The sequence below is a fragment of the Exophiala viscosa genome, assembly GCF_022695815.1.
Source record: "Exophiala viscosa unplaced genomic scaffold EDD37scaffold_18, whole genome shotgun sequence".
Lineage (NCBI taxonomy): Eukaryota > Fungi > Ascomycota > Eurotiomycetes > Chaetothyriales > Herpotrichiellaceae > Exophiala > Exophiala viscosa.
In genome coordinates, this window is record NW_026944370.1 from 84,697 (window position 1) to 105,420 (window position 20,724).

The 20,724-nt window shown below is 52.4% G+C and overlaps 6 protein-coding genes across 6 annotated transcripts; 2 read left to right on the top strand and 4 right to left on the bottom strand.

The window, feature by feature from the left end:
* Nucleotides 1–961: 961 nt before the first annotated feature.
* Nucleotides 962–3,004, bottom strand: EDD37DRAFT_215437 (uncharacterized protein). The gene is made up of 2 exons (XM_062810330.1): nt 1,479–3,004; nt 962–1,424 (listed from the first exon to the last, which is right to left on the bottom strand). Exons 1-2 carry the CDS (start codon nt 2,775–2,777, stop codon nt 1,188–1,190), a joined length of 1,536 nt encoding a protein of 511 aa, XP_062665236.1. The 5' UTR covers nt 2,778–3,004; the 3' UTR covers nt 962–1,187.
* A 3,046-nt stretch (nt 3,005–6,050) lies between these two features.
* EDD37DRAFT_215160 (THO complex subunit 1 transcription elongation factor-domain-containing protein) lies at nt 6,051–8,500 on the bottom strand. The gene has a single exon (XM_062810329.1). It carries the CDS (start codon nt 8,373–8,375, stop codon nt 6,183–6,185), a length of 2,193 nt encoding a protein of 730 aa, XP_062665237.1. The 5' UTR covers nt 8,376–8,500; the 3' UTR covers nt 6,051–6,182.
* Nucleotides 8,501–8,732: 232 nt separating this feature from the next.
* On the top strand, nt 8,733–12,965 carry EDD37DRAFT_571356 (P-loop containing nucleoside triphosphate hydrolase protein; the record flags this gene model as incomplete). The annotated part of the gene is made up of 1 exon (XM_062814326.1): nt 8,733–12,965. One exon carries the CDS (start codon nt 8,733–8,735, stop codon nt 12,963–12,965), a length of 4,233 nt encoding a protein of 1,410 aa, XP_062665238.1.
* A 456-nt stretch (nt 12,966–13,421) lies between these two features.
* Nucleotides 13,422–15,503, bottom strand: EDD37DRAFT_654812 (uncharacterized protein; the record flags this gene model as incomplete). Its single annotated transcript, XM_062818714.1, has 1 exon — nt 13,422–15,503. The coding sequence occupies one exon, from the start codon at nt 15,501–15,503 to the stop codon at nt 13,422–13,424; it is 2,082 nt and encodes a 693-aa protein (XP_062665239.1).
* A 2,953-nt stretch (nt 15,504–18,456) lies between these two features.
* On the bottom strand, nt 18,457–19,801 carry EDD37DRAFT_698642 (uncharacterized protein; the record flags this gene model as incomplete). Its single annotated transcript, XM_062820182.1, has 2 exons — nt 18,457–18,526; nt 18,602–19,801. One exon carries the CDS (start codon nt 19,799–19,801, stop codon nt 18,683–18,685), a length of 1,119 nt encoding a protein of 372 aa, XP_062665240.1. The 3' UTR covers nt 18,457–18,526; nt 18,602–18,682.
* A 70-nt stretch (nt 19,802–19,871) lies between these two features.
* Nucleotides 19,872–20,309, top strand: EDD37DRAFT_675836 (uncharacterized protein; the record flags this gene model as incomplete). The annotated part of the gene is made up of 1 exon (XM_062819549.1): nt 19,872–20,309. One exon carries the CDS (start codon nt 19,872–19,874, stop codon nt 20,307–20,309), a length of 438 nt encoding a protein of 145 aa, XP_062665241.1.
* Nucleotides 20,310–20,724: the final 415 nt, after the last annotated feature.

Genomic DNA, 20,724 nt, shown 5'->3' on the forward strand with positions numbered 1-20,724 from the left:
TGGCTAAGGAAAAGATAGATGGATGGTACGCAGAGAGAGCCGCAATAGAAAATCTCACCTGAAGCCATTATGCGGAGTGATATGCCAGGAGCAGGCTTTGCAAATGCCAAATAGGCGACGGATAGTCCTCGTCTTGGTGAGAACGATGGCTATGGTCTGATGAAGCGCCATTTGCAGTTGCTGTGCTCACCTTCTGGCAGGAGTGACTTCCCTGAGTTGATTTCGCTGATGAATGAGGGGCAGGTGTAGGTGAAAACGTGGGCAATTGTTTGGCTGGGAGCCTTTCAACAGGGGATCTGGCGGCTCCATGCAGATTTCTTCCCACCGGTCGCCTGCTGCACGTCGCCGTGGTCGGTGCCGATGCTCAGGTTCAGGGTGCAAGCTCGTAGGCTAACTGTTCGCACATACCATGAACCGTCAGCCCCGGAAGCTGTCCTTGTCCCAATTCTCAGGCACCAAATACAATTGTGAGTTTGGTGAATCGGTTATGGCCTTCTCCACCCAGTACAACTACACGCGGCTCGAAATTGGTGATAAGCGACCCTTCCAGGGAGGTCAGTGCACCACACGTGTCCCGGAAGGCGGAATCACACATATGTACAAGGTATAGCAGCCATGTATATTCTTTTCGCCTAGCATGGCCGCACGACCACATCATCACAACTATGGCCAAGTCGAGAACGTTGAAAGCATAAAAGCACCTGGATTTGGCCAGTGGATTTCTTGGCTTGGGCATTGCTCTCGGCAAAATGACCCCTTTCTACTTACTCAACATGTGAAGCTCACTTCAAGCTCATTGTCCATCTGAATAGGCCAGAAGCAGGCAACGACAAGGATGCTCCTGCTTTGATGTCATATCATCATACCCATACACATTGAAGGCCGTGTGTGAAAAAAGCCTGACGGCCCTGAGGCAAACTCTCTTCCAATGTTCTGTCCGTCCAAACATGTACACTTTGTGGTACTGCAGTTTCTACTTGCGCCCATCATGTAGTCGAGCACCTGCATAGCTTTTTGACTTGCGTCAATCGATAATAGCAAGAAGAGATTGTGGGAAAAGGGAAATAGTGGTGGTCGACTCGGTCTCGTTTTTCAGCTATGATTCAGAACAGCTCATGGTCGTCCATTCGGATGGCCGAGATAGCTTCGTATGTCTCTCGGCTCTGTCTGGCATAGCATGTCCATGATCACGCTGGGACAGCAGCGACCTCGGTTGGCTGTTCATGCTTCTCAACAGGTTGTTTTGTGTTTTTCCAGATATAGTCGGCAAGCTCGTCACAGGCAACGACGTGGTATTTGCCCGTCTTCGCCACCTTGAGATAGGGATTGGTCGTCTTACTGCAGATGATGCTGATACCTTCGAGGTTCTCAACGGCTTGTTTGTCTGCGTCATCCAGGTCGACCGACATCTCCAAAGCACAGTCCTATTGGCACATGTCAGCACACTGCTACTGGTTGTAATTGTTGGTTGCACTTACACATTTCCAAGTCAAGCGTCGATGGGTCTTCGGCGGCTTGGGCTTGATCAGCTGATTGATGAGATCCTCGAGTCTATCTCCACTGCCAGACTCTGCCTGCTCGGGGGGAACCGAGCCCGATTTTCCTGCTTTCAAAGGGGGCGGTGCTAGGTTGTACCCTCTACGTTGTTCAGGGGATCCGAGTGGTTGGAGTTGGGCTTGAGCAGACGTTGGTGAGAGAGGAGCGAGCATCTGAGCGGTCGGAGAGCCTGGTGCGGCGCCGATTATTTGATCAGAACCAGCAGGGACGAGCAATGGCACCGAGGGCGCTCGTGGAGTACCATTGGTGCTAGGAGGCAAAGCATTGCTCATACGGCGATCCTCCCGAGGGCTTTCGAGTTCGGGGTAAGTATAAGTCCCTCTGTCCGACTCCAGTTTTCTGGATGAAGCGCTCAAGGAAGGGGACTGTTCCGGATCACGTGAGAAACCATCAGAGCTCGGAGCGTCAGTCATGGTGACATCCCGATCTCTGGACAGGTAAGGACGCTCGCTTGCTGTGGGAGGCTGATCGATGAGAATGTGATGGCCATTGCCAGCATCTTTGATTATGCCCTGAGCAACAGCCCAGTTGGTAAGGTCTTCATCCTCGCGTTCTTCCTTGGCTTCAACGATGTCGCGAGAGAAGTGACCTCCCACGTGCTCCATGCGTTCATTCCAGCTGCCTTCACCTTCAAAGACTCTGCCGCAGAAGCCGCAAGTGCTGCGTTGCGGAGGCTTCCGCTTCTCTACCCAGCAGCGACTTCGGACTTCTTCGAGGCTGTCCTCGAATGCTCGCCAGTCCTTGGGGTCACCGCCGGCTGATGGTGGGACGGGCGCTGAACCTGGTCCAGCCTCTGGTTTGTGCATGCGTCGATGGTGTTGAGTGAAAAGGTCTTTGCGATTGAAGTCATTGTAGGCTCTCTTGTGACCAGGCACGTTTGGGTTTAAGTCGGGATTACAGGAACCCACGTCGCAGCGATAAAAGCCCAACTGCAAATGTTGAATAGAGACGTGGCGTTTCCATTCGTTTTTGGAACTCAGAGCGACATCGCAACCATAGTGAGAGAAAGAGCAAATGAATTTGCGTTTAGCAGGTTCGGATCGTTTAGCCCCAGAGCCGGGGGATTTTCGCGCCCGAGGCTTGACTACCCGACCAGGATGACCATCTGAACCCGAAATGGACTGTAGAGAATCCTTGCGAGGACGTGGTTTGATGATGCGATCAGAAGGACTACCTCGAAGGGAGGCCGGTGTAATGTTGAGATTCGGATCCGCGGCCATTTTGGCGGGCGAAAGTGGGTGTGAGAAATCTATGGTGGGCGGTTGTGGTGGGTGAGTTGATGGTGGTGGTGGTGGTGGTGCGGAGTTGCGCGAGGACAAGGCCAGCTTTGGCAACGAGGCAAGGCGAGACAAGGCAGGACAAGGCTTTTGAATGAAAGCTCGAGTAATACCGAGGATCGTCAAATAACCATGACCGTTCTTGTTGCGATTCTGGATGATGATATTTGTCGGTGTTTCGATGAAGAAGTGAATTATTGGATTCGAAACAAAACAAGACCAGATCAATTGGAAAAGTTGTGGTGACTGTCAGTGTTCTACGAGCCTTCCCAGTCCTGCCAAGACGAGGCGGTGGTTGACTTGAAGAGGGCGAAAAGAGGTGACGGTGAAGATGGAATTAGTGTGTTCTCTCAACCGGCTGAGAAAGGGTTGTTGATTGTGCGACACCGATGATGGATTAAGGAAGAGAAGAGCAGAAGCAGAAAAGGTGGGAGGAGATGGAGATGAGACGGAAGGGAGAGAGAGAAAGAGAGGATTGAACGAACGGAAGGAAAGAGTAAGTTAGAGATGAGGGGATGCTATGGACTCGAGTCGACAAGGCTTTTATCCTGTAAGGCTGCGCGGAAGACAGAAGAGTTATAACTAAATCACAAGTCAGGCTCTACATTTTTCAGGCTGGCAGCTTTCACTGGTCAGTTCACATTTTGGGCCTCTTAAGTTAGACTCCAACTCCAACAAGCGGAAAGGGCAGCTCGGATCCATCGTCAATTCGTTATCTCTCGAGTCTGTCAGGTCTGTCGCTCTCGGTCAGTGACACCTCGAACAGCACGTGTCCGCAACGGCAGCCAGAACCTTGTCTCGTCGGCGAAAAGAGAGAGTGACAATCTGTTCTTCGATTATCTCGTACACATTTATTGCTCCCTTTCGATTACCACAATGCACGCGTAAACGGCAGCTATCTAGGCGATTGATCCTTATCTCTCCGGGCACGCCTACTGTGGTACGGATAAACTCCTCATCACCCTTCTTCGGTTACGATTCCAAAAAGTGGCAAGGCCACGATGGCTACTCAAGTGGGCAACGATCTGCCGAGGCTGCGCAGGTGGGCAGGGAAGAGGGAGGGGAGTCCAGCGAGCCTAAAAAGCAACGAGGCTTTGAGAAGATGCGCTAATTGACCAGAAGAGACAGGCCCACGCAGGGCTAACGATTCAACGAATCCTCCACCTCGCAGGCCACTACAGAAGCAGTCATTGCCTCCGCTCGCATACACCAATTGGAGTCTGTGGCCACGTCAAGGTTGGCCCCTCCAGAGATAACATATCATACGAGTAGCAGTGCGAGCGAGAAGAAGAAGTGCCCATGTCGCAATCAGCTTGACCGACAGCTCGGTCTAGTAACTCTCCTGCAGATGGCACAATCTGACTCGATTCAATAGTGGTGACCTGCGGCGCATTATGAGTACGAGTATGTGTCTTTCGAAGAAAATCTTTCGAGGCACTAGCACAACCGTCGCAGCCATCATCACTTCCCCTCATCTTGAGGAGCACAAGGCTTCCCACAAGCCTTGTTGGCCCCAACGACGCCCGGATCTTCCAAGGCTGAATCGAAAGGACAATCATTATGCACAGAACAATTTATTTGCAAAACATCTCAAACAGATTCTTCGTACCGACTACGACTTTCTCTGTCTTTACGTAAGGGCTCCTCATACCCTCATACGAAATCTCTACCCAGACACTATTGAAGATGACGACCGGCTCACCGCAACTCGGGGTTTCTTTTACTGTTCCACACCCAAAATCCGGGGTGTAACGTCTGCGAAACCGGTTGATAACTAGGCGATATTTGTCCTTATCGTCCGGCCTTTTTGCTCCTCCAGCCACAGAACTTGTACGCCGAGCACAGAGTCAATCATCGCGGTGTGATCCTTGATAGGGCTATTCAACCTTATCGCAAAAGGACAAGTTGTACGTAAGATCTCCTGATCTACCACACTCACCCACCCACACGGAGGTATATCTGTTTCCACTGACTTGTTACCGAGGAGAATCAGGTATCGTGTATGGCCTTCCGTCCTTCCTCTACTGGTCTAGCCTTACCCCGCACTTCCGAACGAACCTTTTTTTGCGCAGAAATTTTCCATTCCCAGGCCATTTGGACCCCCTTCCACCCATCATTAACCGAGTCGATGATGCCAAGTTGAGCATCTATGGCGACCTCCGATGAAGCTTGACGGAAAATCAAGTTTTTCCATCCCGTAGTCACGTGCATCACGTGCTTTCGGTACTGACGCAATGCGCAGCCTCGGTGAGCGGCTTGAGCCTTTTGATAATTCTTTTCAGTTCTATGTTTTCTCCTACGTAACTCATTCCATGTTCGTCCAATTCATGACACATAGTCTCCCTCCAATATCCAATCTCCTGTTCATTGCGCTCAAAAGTTCAGAATTTTCAGGCACGCGTGATCAGATCATGAAAGAAGCTTCCATCTTTGCGTCAACACTGACACATAGGCAGTGCGTGATCCTGCCAGGACTCTTCCAGAATGGCTGAGGAATTGGGTCTGTGTCAGGGCGCAAATCCCAAATCGCGCAGTACTACACGTTGCATCACATTCCCTTTAGCTTTCGCCTTCTGGCCAAATGACCATGAAAATTCTAGTCGTTACCCCGGGACCAAGAGTCTATAAATGGGTCCCCCTTCCATGGTCAATCCGGGGTACTTGTTCTTTACACTGACAAACAAGCAAACCAAGCATTTCTTCACTACCATCCAAGAACTCGACTACCAAGTACAATACCAGCCTATTCACTCTGAGAACCTCACTACATCCAAACATACTCCCACATCACACAAACATGTCCACATCACGAAACTCATCCACCTCCTCCGCCGCGAGCACCGCAGGCAGGACCGCCTCCGTGGACCCTCAACCAAAAACTCGCCACGTCTCTTCCGTCTGCTACCCCAAGGGCAAGTGGTACGACTGCCTGCGCCCCACGACACAACCATACTTGGGTTTCGGCAGCATGGCCAATTTCGCCAACAGCACCGGCACAAAGAACCAGCCCGATGTTGGCGAGAACTGGACACAAGATATCTACGGCAAGATGCAGAAGTAAACATCACATCACATCAGCTATGACTACCACACACCGACACTGTACACTATACTATCCAACACATATCACGACTATGATTCACTCTGAATGAGTCGCACGGCGTTTGGCACTTTAGCATTGGGACATTAAGCGAGCAGTTGAGCCGGGTTATCCCCTCCCTCGCACCCTGGGACGGCGTTAGCATTAGCAAATCAGCATCTATTATATTTGCAGAGCATATTCCCGTCATGTACGGAAGATTTTGTGATAATTGAACAATAATATTCTTTGACACATTTGCGTATAACTCATATTTCTCCTGCATCTTTCTGGGTGTCGTGCTCGCCGTTCTTTTCTCCCGAATCTTCAACGACACCTGCATCAATCATCTCCGTATCCTCTATAGCTGCAGGCGCGTCTTGCTGCTCGACAAATACAGCATCAGCTTCACCTTCAGCCCGAGGATCAGCCTCAGCCTCAGCCTCCATCTCGTCCGGCTTACCAGGCTGAGGCTGTTGCTGTTCTTCGCCATGATCCACACTGGCACCTGTTTCATCCTGTATATCAGTCGCACCTTCAGCCTCAACCTCCATTTCAACCTTGACCGTCTGCTCCGCCTGAGCCTCATTCCCATCATCCGGCCTGGCCCCACCGTCGTGACCACCGTCGTCTTTCTCATCCTCTTGCGCATCCCCATTCTGCTTAACATACTCAGCCTCATTATTCGCATTCTCCCCAGCAGGCTTTTCCACCTCGTCCTCTTCCACCAAAGCCTTCAGATTCCCACCATACTGTACCTTTTCACACAGCGCAAACCGCCGTCCACTCGTCCGCAACGCCCTCCACAGCTTCCCCGCCTTCCGCTCTTCAATCTCTTTCTTTTCGTCGTCTGTCACGGCGAAATCGAGATCTAGATCCGCCCCCTCAATCTCTTTGTAGTACTCCTCAACGCTCGGCACTCGATGTCGTTTTGACCGCCGTTTCAGCTCCTCCAGACTTTCCGCTTTCGACAAGAACGCTAGATCCCCCGCGCCTGGCGGATTGGGCAGCGGCGCTTTCGCCTGGTCGGCGATCTTCGTCAGAGTATCCCTCGCCTCGATATATGCTTGCGGTGTGACACTCTCGCGCGATATCGGCGGACAGTTCTCTGCCTTCCACCTTACCCAATTCTTGTCGCGCGACAATGCCGTATCAACCATTCGGTAGTAAAATTTGCCCTCGTTTCCGTTGCCCTGCTGCAGATAGCTTGCAATAGCGGTGCGAGTGGACTGCGCCCATTTGGTGTCCTCGTCCGATAGCGTGTAGGCGTATAGTACGGACTTGTTGGTCAGGCCCTCGAATTTGGCCTTGGCTGCGGGTGCCAGACTCAAGAGGAAATCGATCATAATGAGTGCTTGGACCAGGATGTGTCGCCGGAATGCCAGGTCGTGGATCTCGAGGTCGAATAGGTCCCGGTTTGTGAGGTACTTGGGGTTGAATGTTGAGGTGGTGTTGTTGTCGGTCTCGACGCCGGTCCGCTTGCGCTTGAGACCGCGCTTGACGTCAGTCGGGTTCGTGCTGGAGGTGGAACTGGTCGCAACGGATTTGAAGCAGGAAAGAGTCGTGGCGATGCCGTCTTTGAATGCGGACATGTTGGACGGCTCGAAAAGGCGAGTCGGGGAGGAGAATAGAGTCTGTAGCGACCAGAACTTGGGATAGAGGGCGTCGAGGTCGGGCGGTTGCTGTTTGGATTCTTTGGTGGCTTTGGCCGCCGGTGTACTGCGAGATTCGATTTGGCTGCTTGATGCTGGTGTCTGAGCGCCTGATGTCGCCTGCGGTGTCTCGGTGTCGAGTTCCATCGGCTTGATGGCATCGTCGGACTTCTTGGGCGCAGGATCGAAGGTGGTGACATTCTCGACGTGGAATTCACCTCGCAGGTTGACCGAACTTTTGTCGCCCAGTGGGAAGCTCTGGAATAGGAAGATGAAGACCCGGCCGCAAAATACCGTGTCTTCAGCACGCGACAGGCGTCGTAGTAACTCATTGCAGCACCGGAGGATGACCAAGCCCTTGGCTTTGAAATGTTTTGCTGTTATCCTTTCTCGCCGTGATTCGAGGTAGTCAAATACTTTGCGACATCCTTCGATGGTCTGACTGTCGAGGAGTTCTTCCACGAGCCAGAAACCCAAGCCCGGGTCGCATAGTTCGTTGTCTGACAAGATGGAGCTGATGTCGAGAAGGACCCATATCTGCGAAAAGGCTGGTTCGGAAATATCAACCGTCGCGACTATATCGATGAAAGTCTCCCGAAATACAGTCTCGATGGCGGCATTGTGTAGCTGTAGATTGTCTGGAGCACTCTGACTGCGTATTGAGCGGATACTGTCGAGTAGTTCGGCACAGTCTGACTCCAGGACGGGAGTATCGTAATCGCCGTCCCCTCGCTCTTCGCTCAGCTTTTGGACATGTTCTTCGATGAGGGGTTTGTAGAGCCCAACCGCGGGCACGTCCGTTGCGGACATTGAAAGGTGAGTTGGGAGTAAGGAGAGAGGGCTACGATGGGGTATTCGTCATCGCTGGCGGCTGAGATGTCGCGCGACAGAAGCCGCAGTGTTCCTGGCCGATGTTTTGCAACTGTCACTAATCTAACAAGTCGAGAGATGGTGAAGTGGCTGCGCTGATGAGGTACGGCAGGGTGACATGTGAGGTGGTTGTTGTTGCGGACGAGGCTCTGCTCTGCTCTACTCTGGCACTGCGGAGAATTTTTGGTGATGGTTGCGGAGTTTCAGTTTCGATGCGCAGCGCTTCATTTAATTTTTGGAATTTCCATCGTACTTCCACGCGACCTTACCACCAAACCACACCCTGGCTCCGGGACAATGGGTCTTCAATCTCGGCCTGCCCTTGCGCCGGCAGATGATGTGATTGCCAACACCAACACCGTGGAGGACGGTTCATGGGAAGAGTTGGCAAGAAAACACTGGCTTGACAGTCTGCCTACCAAGGTCAAGCCAGACTTGATCAAGACTGCGCTCTGGGATCCTCTGGAACAAGAATCCTTCGGATTGCGGTCACTAGCAACACTAGAGAATCTACAAGTCCTTGAGAGATTCCTGTGGCCTACCTTCTCCTCCGACTCGTCGAACCATCATGTCCTGCTCATTGCAGTCTTCTTCAACGTCAAACAACGTGCGAACTTACAAGACTGGTCGTTACTGACAGATCGTGCCGAAGACTTTTCACACCTCTTTCGTCGCATACTATCGCTGAATCTCGACTCCTCCCTGTCCACCTTCTCCCAAGTCTCGGTCCTCCATTTTGTCATTGGAGCATTTCAGTCACTTGAGAACGAACACGTTCGGAAGGAATGTGCACCACTTGTCTCGATCTCAACCTGGCATAATCTGCACGATGAAGGCGCTCGAGAGAGACTTCTCGATGCAAGTGCGAGCAGAAAGAAAGCCTGGAAAGGTGCACAGCGGCGGTTCGAGGCGGCCGATCAAGACACTCAAAGTCGCTTGCGCTTCGACCGCGCTTGGCTGTACTCCATGTTGATAGCCTTCTTTGCGCGGTTGAACAAGGCGAAAGTGGAAAGCACCCAGGAAGTGGTATATTGCGAACGTTTTCTGGAGCTGCTGGTCGACCTCGTCAGTCAACTACCCACGAGACGATATACAAACCCTCTCCTGCTAGACCTCAACATCTTGGCCGTCATTCGAACATCAAAGCTGTACGAAAGGGAGGATGCGGCCCTCTTCCGCGATCTCACGAGTCTCTTGGACCATTTTCAGAGCTTCGCAATTGATGACACGGGAAGTTCAGAGGCAGGGCACGAAGGTGTTCGCAAGTCGCATTATGAGGCGTTGGCCGGTCTACAACGAGTCGCCCTGCAACATTTCGAACCGAAGCTGAAGGTCTTGGCTCTGTCCAACTATGGCTCAATAGACAAACGCAGCGAGCTCAAGTCTCATTTCTCAGCCCTAACGGACACCGAGCTAACAGAGCTATGCCAACATCTTGGGTTTCGAACCTCATATCCCGCATCTGCCGGCATCGCTGCTGGTCAGTCCGTCATGCTTGAGACTCTTCTATCGGCTTTTGCACGACCTCGAGATTTCCAGGAAGTCGTGGCCAAGTTGTCTGTCTTTCCAACAGCTGACTCCTTGTACAATCCCACTCTGCTCAGAAATGAACAGTATGACGGCTCGAGACCTCTTGGAATTCCGAAATTGAATCTTCAGTATCTGACCTTGAGCGACTTTATGTGGCGATCGTTCCAGCTGTACCAAGCTGAAGCATTCTACGGCATTAGAAAGGACATGGAGAGCTTTGTCAAGCGAATGAAGCCCAAGACAGCACGAGACCGAGGAAGTACAACTTTCGAAGGCTTCTCAAAAATGGCTCTACCAATCGAGTCGCCAGCCATAATCGAGGTCGGCGCTCCCAAAGTTGGTGAAATCAAGCCCAGTTTTGTCCGAGCCGAAGTCATCCTGGATGTCAGTCGCCTTACGGACGGTATCAGAAGAGAATGGGACAGCCTGAGACCGCATGATGTGGTATTCCTGCTTATGGTGAAAGCAACGAATGACTCGCGACTGTTGACCAACGGCCACTCAGAAGAGGAGGAAGAACAGAAATTATTCACAGAATTCAGAGCCGCTGAAGTCATTCAAGTCCTGGATGATAACGGCAGAGCTCTGAGAGACGTTCAGACGAATGGCCATGGCTCGAGACCTCGGAGACGGCGTCTATTGCTGAACCTTGACGCTGCTGCATATTACGCGGACAAGATGAAACCCGGCCGTGGTGGCAAAGACATCACTGCGTCCCTTAATGTCATCGCACGAAGGCAAGGCCGAGAAAACAACTTCAAGCCGGTGCTCGAGACAATCCAAAAGCTTGTATCCTCGCAGACCTCGCTACCTGCGTGGCTCCAAGAGGTCTACATGGGCTATGGTGATCCAAGAAGTGCCAGCTCTCTCCAGAACCGCATTGAATCGATCGACTATCTGGACACATTCCTCGACTGGAGTCACCTCACAGACAGTTTCCCTTCTCAAGTCGTCGAGCCTGCCTCAGGACAGTCTAAGCACCTTGAACCCCCCTATGTTCTTCAAGCCGCGAGTCAGACCACCGATGCCCCACCCACAAACCCAAAGAAGCGACGACGAGAGCAAATGGAGCAAGACTCGTCGAATGTCGCCGTCTCCACCTACAAGCCTCGAAACACCGGGCCATACCCGGTGGATCTACCAAAGAAGAACACAGTTCGCTTCACGCCGAAACAAGTGCAAGCAATCGTGTCTGGGACGCAACCTGGTCTCACAGTCGTTGTAGGGCCGCCTGGCACCGGTAAGACTGATGTGGCTACCCAAACAATCAACCTGCTATACCATAACTTTCCTGCGGAACGTATCCTGCTGATTGCGCACAGCAATCAAGCGCTAAATCAGCTTTTCCAGAAGATCATTGCTCTGGACATTGACCCCCGTCACCTCCTCCGATTGGGCCACGGAGAGGAAGAGTTGGAGACAGAAGCCTCATTCGGTAAATTAGGTCGTGTTGAATCGTTCCTAGAAAACCGCCAGGCCTATCTCACCGAAGTCAATCGACTAGCAGCATCCATCGGTGCAGAGGGAGCCCATGGCAGCTCCTGCGAGACAGCAGACTACTTCAATCAAGTTTTCGTCCGGCCCGCATGGGCACGCTTCTGGGATGTTGCTGGTGCCGAAGGAGCAACTGCTGAAAGTGTTCTGGCCGCTTTCCAGTTCTACAAATTCTTCGGAAACGCCCCAGTCCCGACTATGTTCCCTGCTGACGCGACTCTTGAGGAAGTCCGCGATGTTGCATCTGGCTGTCAATACCACATCGACAAGATCTTTTCGGAGCTGGAATCCATTCGTCCTTTCGAGCTTCTGCGAAGCAATCGCGACCAAGCCAATCATCTGCTCGTCAAAGAGGCTCGAATAATCGCCATGACATCGACGCATGCAGCCATGAGACGATCAGAAATTGCGGAGGTGGGTTTCCATTACGACACACTGATCATGGAAGAGGCGGCTCAAATCACCGAAATTGAGTCCTTTATTCCGTGTGCGATGCAGAATCCTGACCTGAGGACTGGCGAACTCCCTCTCAAGCGTATCATGCTTGTTGGTGATCATCTACAGAACTCGCCCATCATCCAGAACATGGCATTGCGTCAGTACGCCAATTTCGAGCAGTCGCTCTTCCTGCGGTTTGTCCGCCTCGGCGTGCCTACCATCCATCTGGACCAGCAGGGCCGATGCCGTCCGTCAATTGCCGAACTCTTCAAGTGGCGATACAACAATCTGGGCAATCTGCCGCATCTCTTAAGTCAGCCGGAGTTTGCTCGAGCCAATGCCGGGTTTCGCTATGATTACCAGTTCATCGATGTACCGGAGTATCAGGGTCAAGGAGAACGAGAGCCGACGCCTCACTTTATCCAAAACCTGGGCGAGGCTGAATATACGGTCGCATTGTATCAGTACATGCGGCTGTTGGGGTACCCAGCGCGGAGCATTTCGATCTTGGCCACCTACGCGGGTCAACGCGCTCTGATCCGCGATGTCCTCGAACACCGATGTAAAAACCACAAACTGTTCGGCCTGCCGCGGATCGTGACCACGGTCGACAAGTACCAGGGCGAGCAGAACGATTACGTGATTGTGTCCATGACACGGACAAAGGCCGTGGGATATCTGCGCGACGTGCGACGCTTGACTGTTGGCCTTTCCCGGGCCAGGCTGGGACTATACATCCTTGGACGACGCGAGCTGTTCGAGTCGTGTTTCGAAATGAAACCCGCCATGGACTTGTTGTTGCAGAGACCGGACAAATTGATGATTACTACGGGCGAGATGTTTCCTGCGCAGCGCAGTGTGGACGATGATGTGCCGGCGACGGAGATGGAGGGCGTGGAACATCTGGGTCAATATGTGTATGAGATGACGCAGGCTAAAGTCAAGGCCATGGGCGGACAGGTTGTCGTTGAGAAAGCGGCTCAAGATCAGGATGCTTATGGAGGTGGCGAGGACGAAAATGGCGTCGAGGTCGACGAGGAGGATCCCTTGCACGAGGCTGTCGCTTAGGGGGCAAGAAGAAGAGATACCCAACCAACAAAAATTGATCGTATTTACACTCTTTTGGTTACGTCCTTCGTTTCGTTTCAAGTACAGTAATTGTTTATTAGGGAGAAGAAGCTATGTTCCAGTGCATCCAGCATATGCGAAGTTCCACATCCTCGTGCAGCGATGACCTCGGCCGTCGACGAATAGAAAGTTCCAGGCTTAACAAGTGTCTATGAAGATGCTGAGCGGCTCAGAATCCGCCGGAGACGATTTATGTTGGCTGCCCAAGAGCTGGACAGAGGGCCGTGTCTGCGATGCTGATAGCGAATGTTACTTTTTATCTATACAAGATTTCTCCACAGGATGAATGTCCACTCGTCCTCCGCCTCATTACTGACCTCTACGAGGCCATGCATGCATGCAGCTACCAGCGAAACCCTTCCGATCATGTATGTATGTGTGTGAGACGCCCACAGCTCACGAGTTGCAGAAATTGACAAAGTCTTGGAGTGTGGGAAAGTCCTCAGTGGTCGAAGAAGTTCCACCATTAGCTTTGGCACAGGCGCGACAGGCAGTGACGCCTTCCATGAACTCGGAGTCCGCCGGACAAAGCTCGCTGCGGACTTTACCAATACTCTGCGCAAGCTCCTGAGTGTTGTCAGAGACGACGTAACAGGCTGCTGGAGCAACGGCGAGACTCTGTCGGCGCCATTGCATTTCCGCAACTGGATTGTTGGATCGTCGTCTGAACCTTCTGCTGATGACCAAGGTTTCGCAGGCACTGCTAGGGCATACTGGCTGACCGTAGACGTCGAAGATGGCGAAAGTCAGGCCGAAGAATTCGGGGTCGAGGTGGAAGTAATCAAGGTCTGGCTCGTACCAGGCACAGTCGGTCTCGACGAGGGTTGGCCACGTTGCGTTCCAGTCTTGGGGTATCGGAGCTTCTGGCACAGCCCTGCATTCATCGGGACTGCAGATATAGGTATCTGCGGGTGGGTTTTGTTCCCAGTTGCAGCCTTCCTGAGGCGGTGTGCAGAGTGTCCCTGGCGGGCAACCCCAGAGATAATCGCTGAGCAGAGCAGTTGCGGGAGTATAGGTCGGATTGACGATTCTTGAAGTGCAGGTGGTTATGCCTGTTGCAGAGGTGCTAGTTGCTGCTGTGACGGTTACAGTCACTTGTGAAACGAAAGTTGTGATCAGAGTGATCGTCGCTGGGTTTGACGGCCCCGCTGAACTGGCAATCGCTGCAGAGCTAATGGTCGTGATTGGATTGACGGTTGTTCCTGGAATGACAATCGTTGTCAAGCTGACAATCGTCACTGGGTTGGCAGTCGTTGCTGGACTGATGATAGTTCCGGGAGTGACTGTCGTGATTGTGCTGACAATCGTCACAGGAGTGACGGTCGTTACTGGGCTGATAGTTGTCGCTGGGTTGACGGTCGTTGTTGAACTAGTAGTCGTGACTGGAGTAACGGTCGTCGATGGATTGATACTTGTTCCTGGACTGATAGTCGTTGTTGGACTGACAGGACTGAAAGTCGTTACTGAGCTGGATATCGGTATCGTAGTACTTATTGACGTACCAGGCGGTAGTGTCGTTGTGCTGGTAGTAGTACTTATAATCCTGCGCGTGGTTGTGGTCAACGTAGTCGTTGTCGTTACCCTAATGGACGTTGTCGATGGGCTAGTGGTTGTGGTCGGACCAGTAGTCGTGGTGTTGCTAGCCGTTATCGTGATAGGGGATGATGTTGTTGTGCTGGGAGTTGGGGTGCTCAAAGATGTTGTAACACTACTCGTGCTTGTCGTGGTCGTTGTACTAGTAGTACTAGTAGTAGTGATCGTCGTGGCCGGTGTTGTGGTGGTACTAGTCGTGGTCGTCGTGGTGGGTGTTGTGGTTGTCGTGGTTGTACTAGTAGTAGTTCTTGTGGTAGGCGATGTCGTGGTGGTTGTGGTAGGTGTCGTGGTTATACTAGTCGTAGTTGTTGTAGTAGTAGTCGTCGTGGTGGGTGTTGTGGTTGTACTAATCGTGGTCGTCGTGGTAGGCGTTGTAGTCGTACTAGTAGTCGTGCTCGTCGTGGTGGGTGTTATGGTTGTACTAGTAGTCGTGCTTGTCGTGGTGGGTGTTATGGTTGTACTAGTAGTCGCGCTCGTCGTGGTGGGCGTTGTGGTTGTACTAGTCGTGCTCGTCGTGGTGGGTGTTGTGGTTGTACTAGTAGTCGTGCTCGTCGTGGTGGGCGTTGTGGTTGTACTAGTCGTACTCGTCGTGGTGGGTGTTGTGGTTGTACTAGTCGTAGTTGTTGTGGTAGGCGATATTGTGGTTGTACTAGTAGTCGTGGTTGTTGTGGTAGGCGATATTGTGGTTGTACTAGTAGTCGTGGTTGTCGTGGTTGTCGATGTTGTTGTGCTAGTGGTTGTCGTGGTGCTGGTACTTGTCGTCGAGCATACGGTACGCGTGATACTTGAGCCGTAGCCCGCATAGACAACCTCATAGCACTGACCGTGGCTCAAAGCAATAAGAGAGCTTAGAGCAGCAAGGATGCAGACAGTTCTCAGCTTCATCATGCCAAGCTTGGGTATTGATAGAATCTGGAGCAAATCACTGTCATGGAATCAGACAGAGAATATCGCTCATGAAAAGATTCGAAAGAGTAGAGGCCGAGCTTCATCAGCGCGTGATATAGAAGTGAATATTAGTAGTCCCGGCCGTCTACCTACAGAGCGCTCCATCTTGCGCGATCTTTGCCAGGAACATTGGACTTCGATAAGGCACCGCCGATGTCATCGAAGAGTCCGGGTTGCATGTTTTATCCATCAAGCACCTCGTGGACAGCGCAAGCGGACGTCTCGAGGGAACTCTTTTGCTCGAAGTCGAAATCTTTAGCACTTACCCGCGCTGGACCAGATGGGGCTGCCGACTCTGCATAGCGTTCGTCAGTACCCTTGCTTAGATCAATTGCCTCGGGTGCCTGGCCGCCTCCAGCCAGCCATCAGGCGGCCAGTCTCTCCTTATCTTGGAGTTTCTGGCATTCAATATGATTGTAGTATGGCCAGTGGGCTCCATTTCGAGAAGCTGGAAGTAGAGCCATGAAAGATCCGGTAGAGCAGTTTTAGCGATATGCAGTATAGCATCCCGACTAGGGGGACTTTTGTTGTTAGTGGCAGATCCGCTTTCTGACTGGAAGCGAGTCCAACGACCTGTCAGTGTCGAGGCTGGCCTGAAGAACGTAGGGGTCAAAAGGCAGGTACACTAATTTAGGTACCATGTGAGCGTAGAGGACTTTCTCGAATTGTAGGTCGTGGTGCTACGTCAATTGATGCAAGCCATTAGTGTGATTTTACGGAGGACTTATCATTGCTCAAGGGCCGTAGGGGCCCGTCAGACTATATATCTATCCGGAGGTCGTACATCATGTACGACACCCTCCTGAGTCAGTTAACGGTCTTTAACCGTCTTTACATCCCTTGGCATCTCTAATACGCTAAATAATTATATTCTCCCCTATCTAGCTTGGATACCCATAGCCTCGTAGACTCGTAGATAGATAGCTAGATTAACGATAACGTCAGTCCACGTACAAGCACTTACTGTACGGTGTACTGCGTGGAGCTTTACGCCGACCAGGCCGGTGAGAAACCTTATCTGAATGTACTTTTACACTTCTCAAAGAAGAAATGCTTCCGTTTCGGGATGGTGTTGGGGTTTGTCGGAGGAAAGTTCTCTCTCAGTGCGGCCCCAATGACAGTCTGTTCTTGCCGTGCTCAGGGTACTAGGGCAGTACTTCCGTGCTTCGCAAACATATTCACGCCACGCGCAGGTGTTTTCTGCTCTAGCTCGTGCTCACCTGCGTACGTTAGCCTTATCATTCACTACACTCCCTCTGTGCCAAACTTGAACATGTGTTCTGGACATGCAGTTTCTGGAACTCCAGGAATGTGGCGCTCGTCATGCTATCTTCCGAACTCCTGTGCTCAAGCAAACCTTGTCTGTCATGTTGCCGTGTCCACCCTATACCAGAGTCGAGCTACACAAGCCGTCCCGAATGCAGTTCACTAGCAAAGATAGTAGCAACAACGAACCCCTCTCGCTGGTAATCCTGGTGGGCGACTGGTCCTAGTCCCTGGTTGGAACAGAGAACAAGGCGTCGCTCACTTACTGGACTCCAGCGGTATCAAATGCGGCTGACTTCGAGCAGACAACCAGAGGTGGGGATCTTCATGGTTCACGCCCAGAGCTATAAGCTATTTTTGATACGCTGTAGCCGTTTGAAAAGCTTCGGACCCAAGGTCCTGCCTGCTGGAGTCAAAGATCTGGAAACTGAATTTTAGCAGCTCGGTTGGTCGGACAGTCTGCGCTAATATGCTTGACAGTGAGAAGGACGTGTCCGTATCGTTACATGATCGACCGGTCTGGCTGATACAGCCCCAAGAATGGCCACCTGAATGCGGATCTCTGCAGCACTTGATGTAAACCATGCCGGGGCGGTAAGGGAAGGGACGGAGCTGTGTTCCAAGACTATCTTCATGGTCAGCCCACTGCGACAGCCCCTCTAACACAGCAACCTAACAAGTCCAGACACGATCTTCCTTCGCCCAAACCTAGCGTCAAGCAATTTTGATGCTCTGTTGGTCCGCAAAAGGCTCGTTCCTGCGCTCATTTTGGGCCGTCATGAAAGCTGAGCCCGCTCGGCCTGAACTGGCATCTGACGATCGGTCCTGAGTCGCAGCTAAGAGAACCCTTAGGTCTTTGGCCCGATCTAGAACTCCAATGAGACGCTCACACGGGCGGGGTCTTCACACTGACACTCGTGTTGCGGAATGGAGGGCTCCTGCATTGCACCTTACGCATTGCTTGTCATTAGGAACTTGCAACTGGCTCTCCGTAGCACAGTCCTGGGCCGTTTTTATGATCTCCTGGCTTCCCACCGAGGCGTTCTAGCTGGACGAGCTTTGTCTTCACCCGGATCAGGACAAAATATAGTCACTGTCGGACATCAAGCATCGCAAGTCACTCCAGGACCAGGTCCGTTTCCTGACGCAGATATGTTCTCCGTTTCGCAGTATTGGCTCGAACACTGCTGCGCGCACTGTCAACGATCCATTGTACGACCTCCCGTCAGGCAGGAACGATGACCTTGGCACGCCGAACACAGGTTATTCTCCCCAAGACTCGAATTTCATCTCGGGAGTCACAAACGGCGCCGGAGCCAATGCCCCAAGCGAAGACCTCGGTTTCTACTTTGGCGGTTACTATAATCAAAAGGGCACCAAGTATGACTATTTCAATCCACCGACCGATGAAGCGAACTTCCTGGTCAAGGTGGACATGAGTGAAGTCACTGATGCAGATTAGTCAGTGATGACTCCCCAGAACAACGCCTTCAACCTCGGCAGCAGGCAACGCAAGAGACCGACGATGCGTCTCAGCTTGACTCGCCAAATTCAGGGGCAGGGCTTCCTGCACGTCAAAGCGTAGGCCGATGTCATCCTCACATAAAGATACGTTCCAAGCTTTGTATCGATTCCGATTCCAATGCCGATGGATCTTGGCTCGACGCTTTTGTCGGAGCGATGCTTCGCACTTGCTGTCCGTGTAGTGAGGTTAGGCGTACTGACGTAACATGTTGGGGATGGGGGTTTAGAAGGGTATGGAGACTCACCCTGAGCAACTTGGAAAACTGCCGCAGTGCCGCTTGATCACTAAATGTCCAGTACCCGCCACCCTGCTTCAATGTCCTCGCTCATTCACCCTCACACACGCGGAGCTTCTCAAGACACTCATACTCCAGGTCTTTATTGGTGATCCCCGGAAGCGTGTGCTCTTCCAAAATGGCTTTACAAACGTGCACTAGGGTCCGGGAATCCCATATCTTGATGCCCGTGAGCAAAGATTCCTCCAGCGACATGACCTCGTGGAATTGGCCTTGAGGCATAATCAATGTGTCTCCTGGCTTCGGCACCAGAGCGATTGGATTCGGTTTGGGGGTAGGCTCATCGGATTGCTGCCATTCTGATATGTCATCGGGCGCTAGGTAGGGGTATAGAATCCACAACTTCTTCCCGTGGTGGACTCGAACAGCAGTGATGACCCCACCTTTATCTCGGTGGGCCAGGTGGACTAACTTGTTGGTCGAATACAACGTAAAGCGGGTACCGTTGGTTAGGTCCCTCACCCGTTCCTTCGCGGCCTTGCCGGCCTCGTCATATTCTCGGATGTTCCAGGGAATGTCGTAGTCGTGAAGTCCGTCCAATGCCCTAGGAACAGGATTGGGGGCGATGCCCGCCAGGTTCAGAAAGTTCACTGGAGCATTACCAGCCTTGTCCATCCGCTTGAATAGTTTGCCGGGCTTGATGTGGGTGGTTCGAGGAGGTCCGTTAGCAGGAACCTTGAGCCCTAGATCGTGCACCTCCACCTTTGGCTTATTCAGGAGGAATTGGCGATACTCTAACACGCCGACGACGTAGTCACGAACGACGATCGGCATCAGGGGCGGAGATGCTTGCAGGCACGGGCGGAGTGCTTCGCTGGTGTCGATCACATACGCATTCCTGCACTTCTGATCTGTGCGAAGGTACTGGGCCACGTCTGGCTGCTCCAGGAGCTCCATATACTCGATCGCGCTGATGGCAGGGCTAGCCGCCCGCCGACCAACGCTATGTGCGATAACGTCGAGGTACTGGTTGGCACGCGAACCAGGCCACAGTCGTCTTGCCTCGTCCTGCCATTGGGGAAGTAGCTCAGCAACAAGCTGCATCTCATAGGCTGTCTCCCTCATATGGGCGAAAGCGACCTCTGCATGTCCATGGCGAGCGGAGGGCGGACTTGTCTGGGTGCCTTCTTCAACCCAAGGGCTCCTCATTGCCGTTGGTGGAGTTGAGAGGCCCGCAGATCTCAACTACTACGTTGGCGAAGATAACACCACTGCGTCGATGAGCTTTCTGCGGGAGGTCCCCGTATACGACATTGGTACGGATACATGGAGCTTGCAGCCCCTGAATAGCGGTTCTCCAGCGCCCACTCATCCGCTCGCGCAGTTTTGCACAGTTGTGGGCTCAACCTCTAGTGGCTCACATCATGAAATATTCGTCTATGGGGGGTGGGACAACGACAACGGAGATCCGCTAAGCGATGTATCGATCCTCACAGTGCCATCTTTCACCTGGGTCAAGGCCGATGGCGTAGAACGAGCTGGAGCCTCAAGGCAAGGTCATGTTTGCGTTACTCCGTACCCGAATCAAATGATAGCCATTGGAGGTACGGCCAAGTCTGGCTTGTCGCGGTCTACCAACAGAACAGTTGACGTCTACAATCTCAACGAACTCAACTGGACCTCCGTCTACGACCCTTACATCCTCTCCGGCCTCTGAGCCCAGTCATCATTCCCAGCAAGGATGGGTCATTCCTGTGGCTGTAATTTTGCCAATAGTGGGTGCTTTGGCTCTTTTGGGCGCCATGTTATTCTTTTGCCGGCGTCGTCGTACCAAACAGCGTCGGGCTGCAAGTCAGGGGACGTCGGAACTGCGTCACAGAAAGAGCTGGGTTGTGCCCTGGCTATGGGCTACACAGTCAGAAACAACCAGAAAGGACATCGGCTCAGACACCATGACTGAAGTTGAGCCTCCTCAGTCTCCCCCAGTATATGCCGGACCTCAAGAACTTGAAGGAGGCATCAAGAGAGATTACTTTACTCAGCCCGGCGCGAATGAGAGCGCACATGAGAAGCGGAGGACTTCAACGCCGGCTCGGTCACCACGGGGCGAATACAGGGGCCCCATTGAGGCG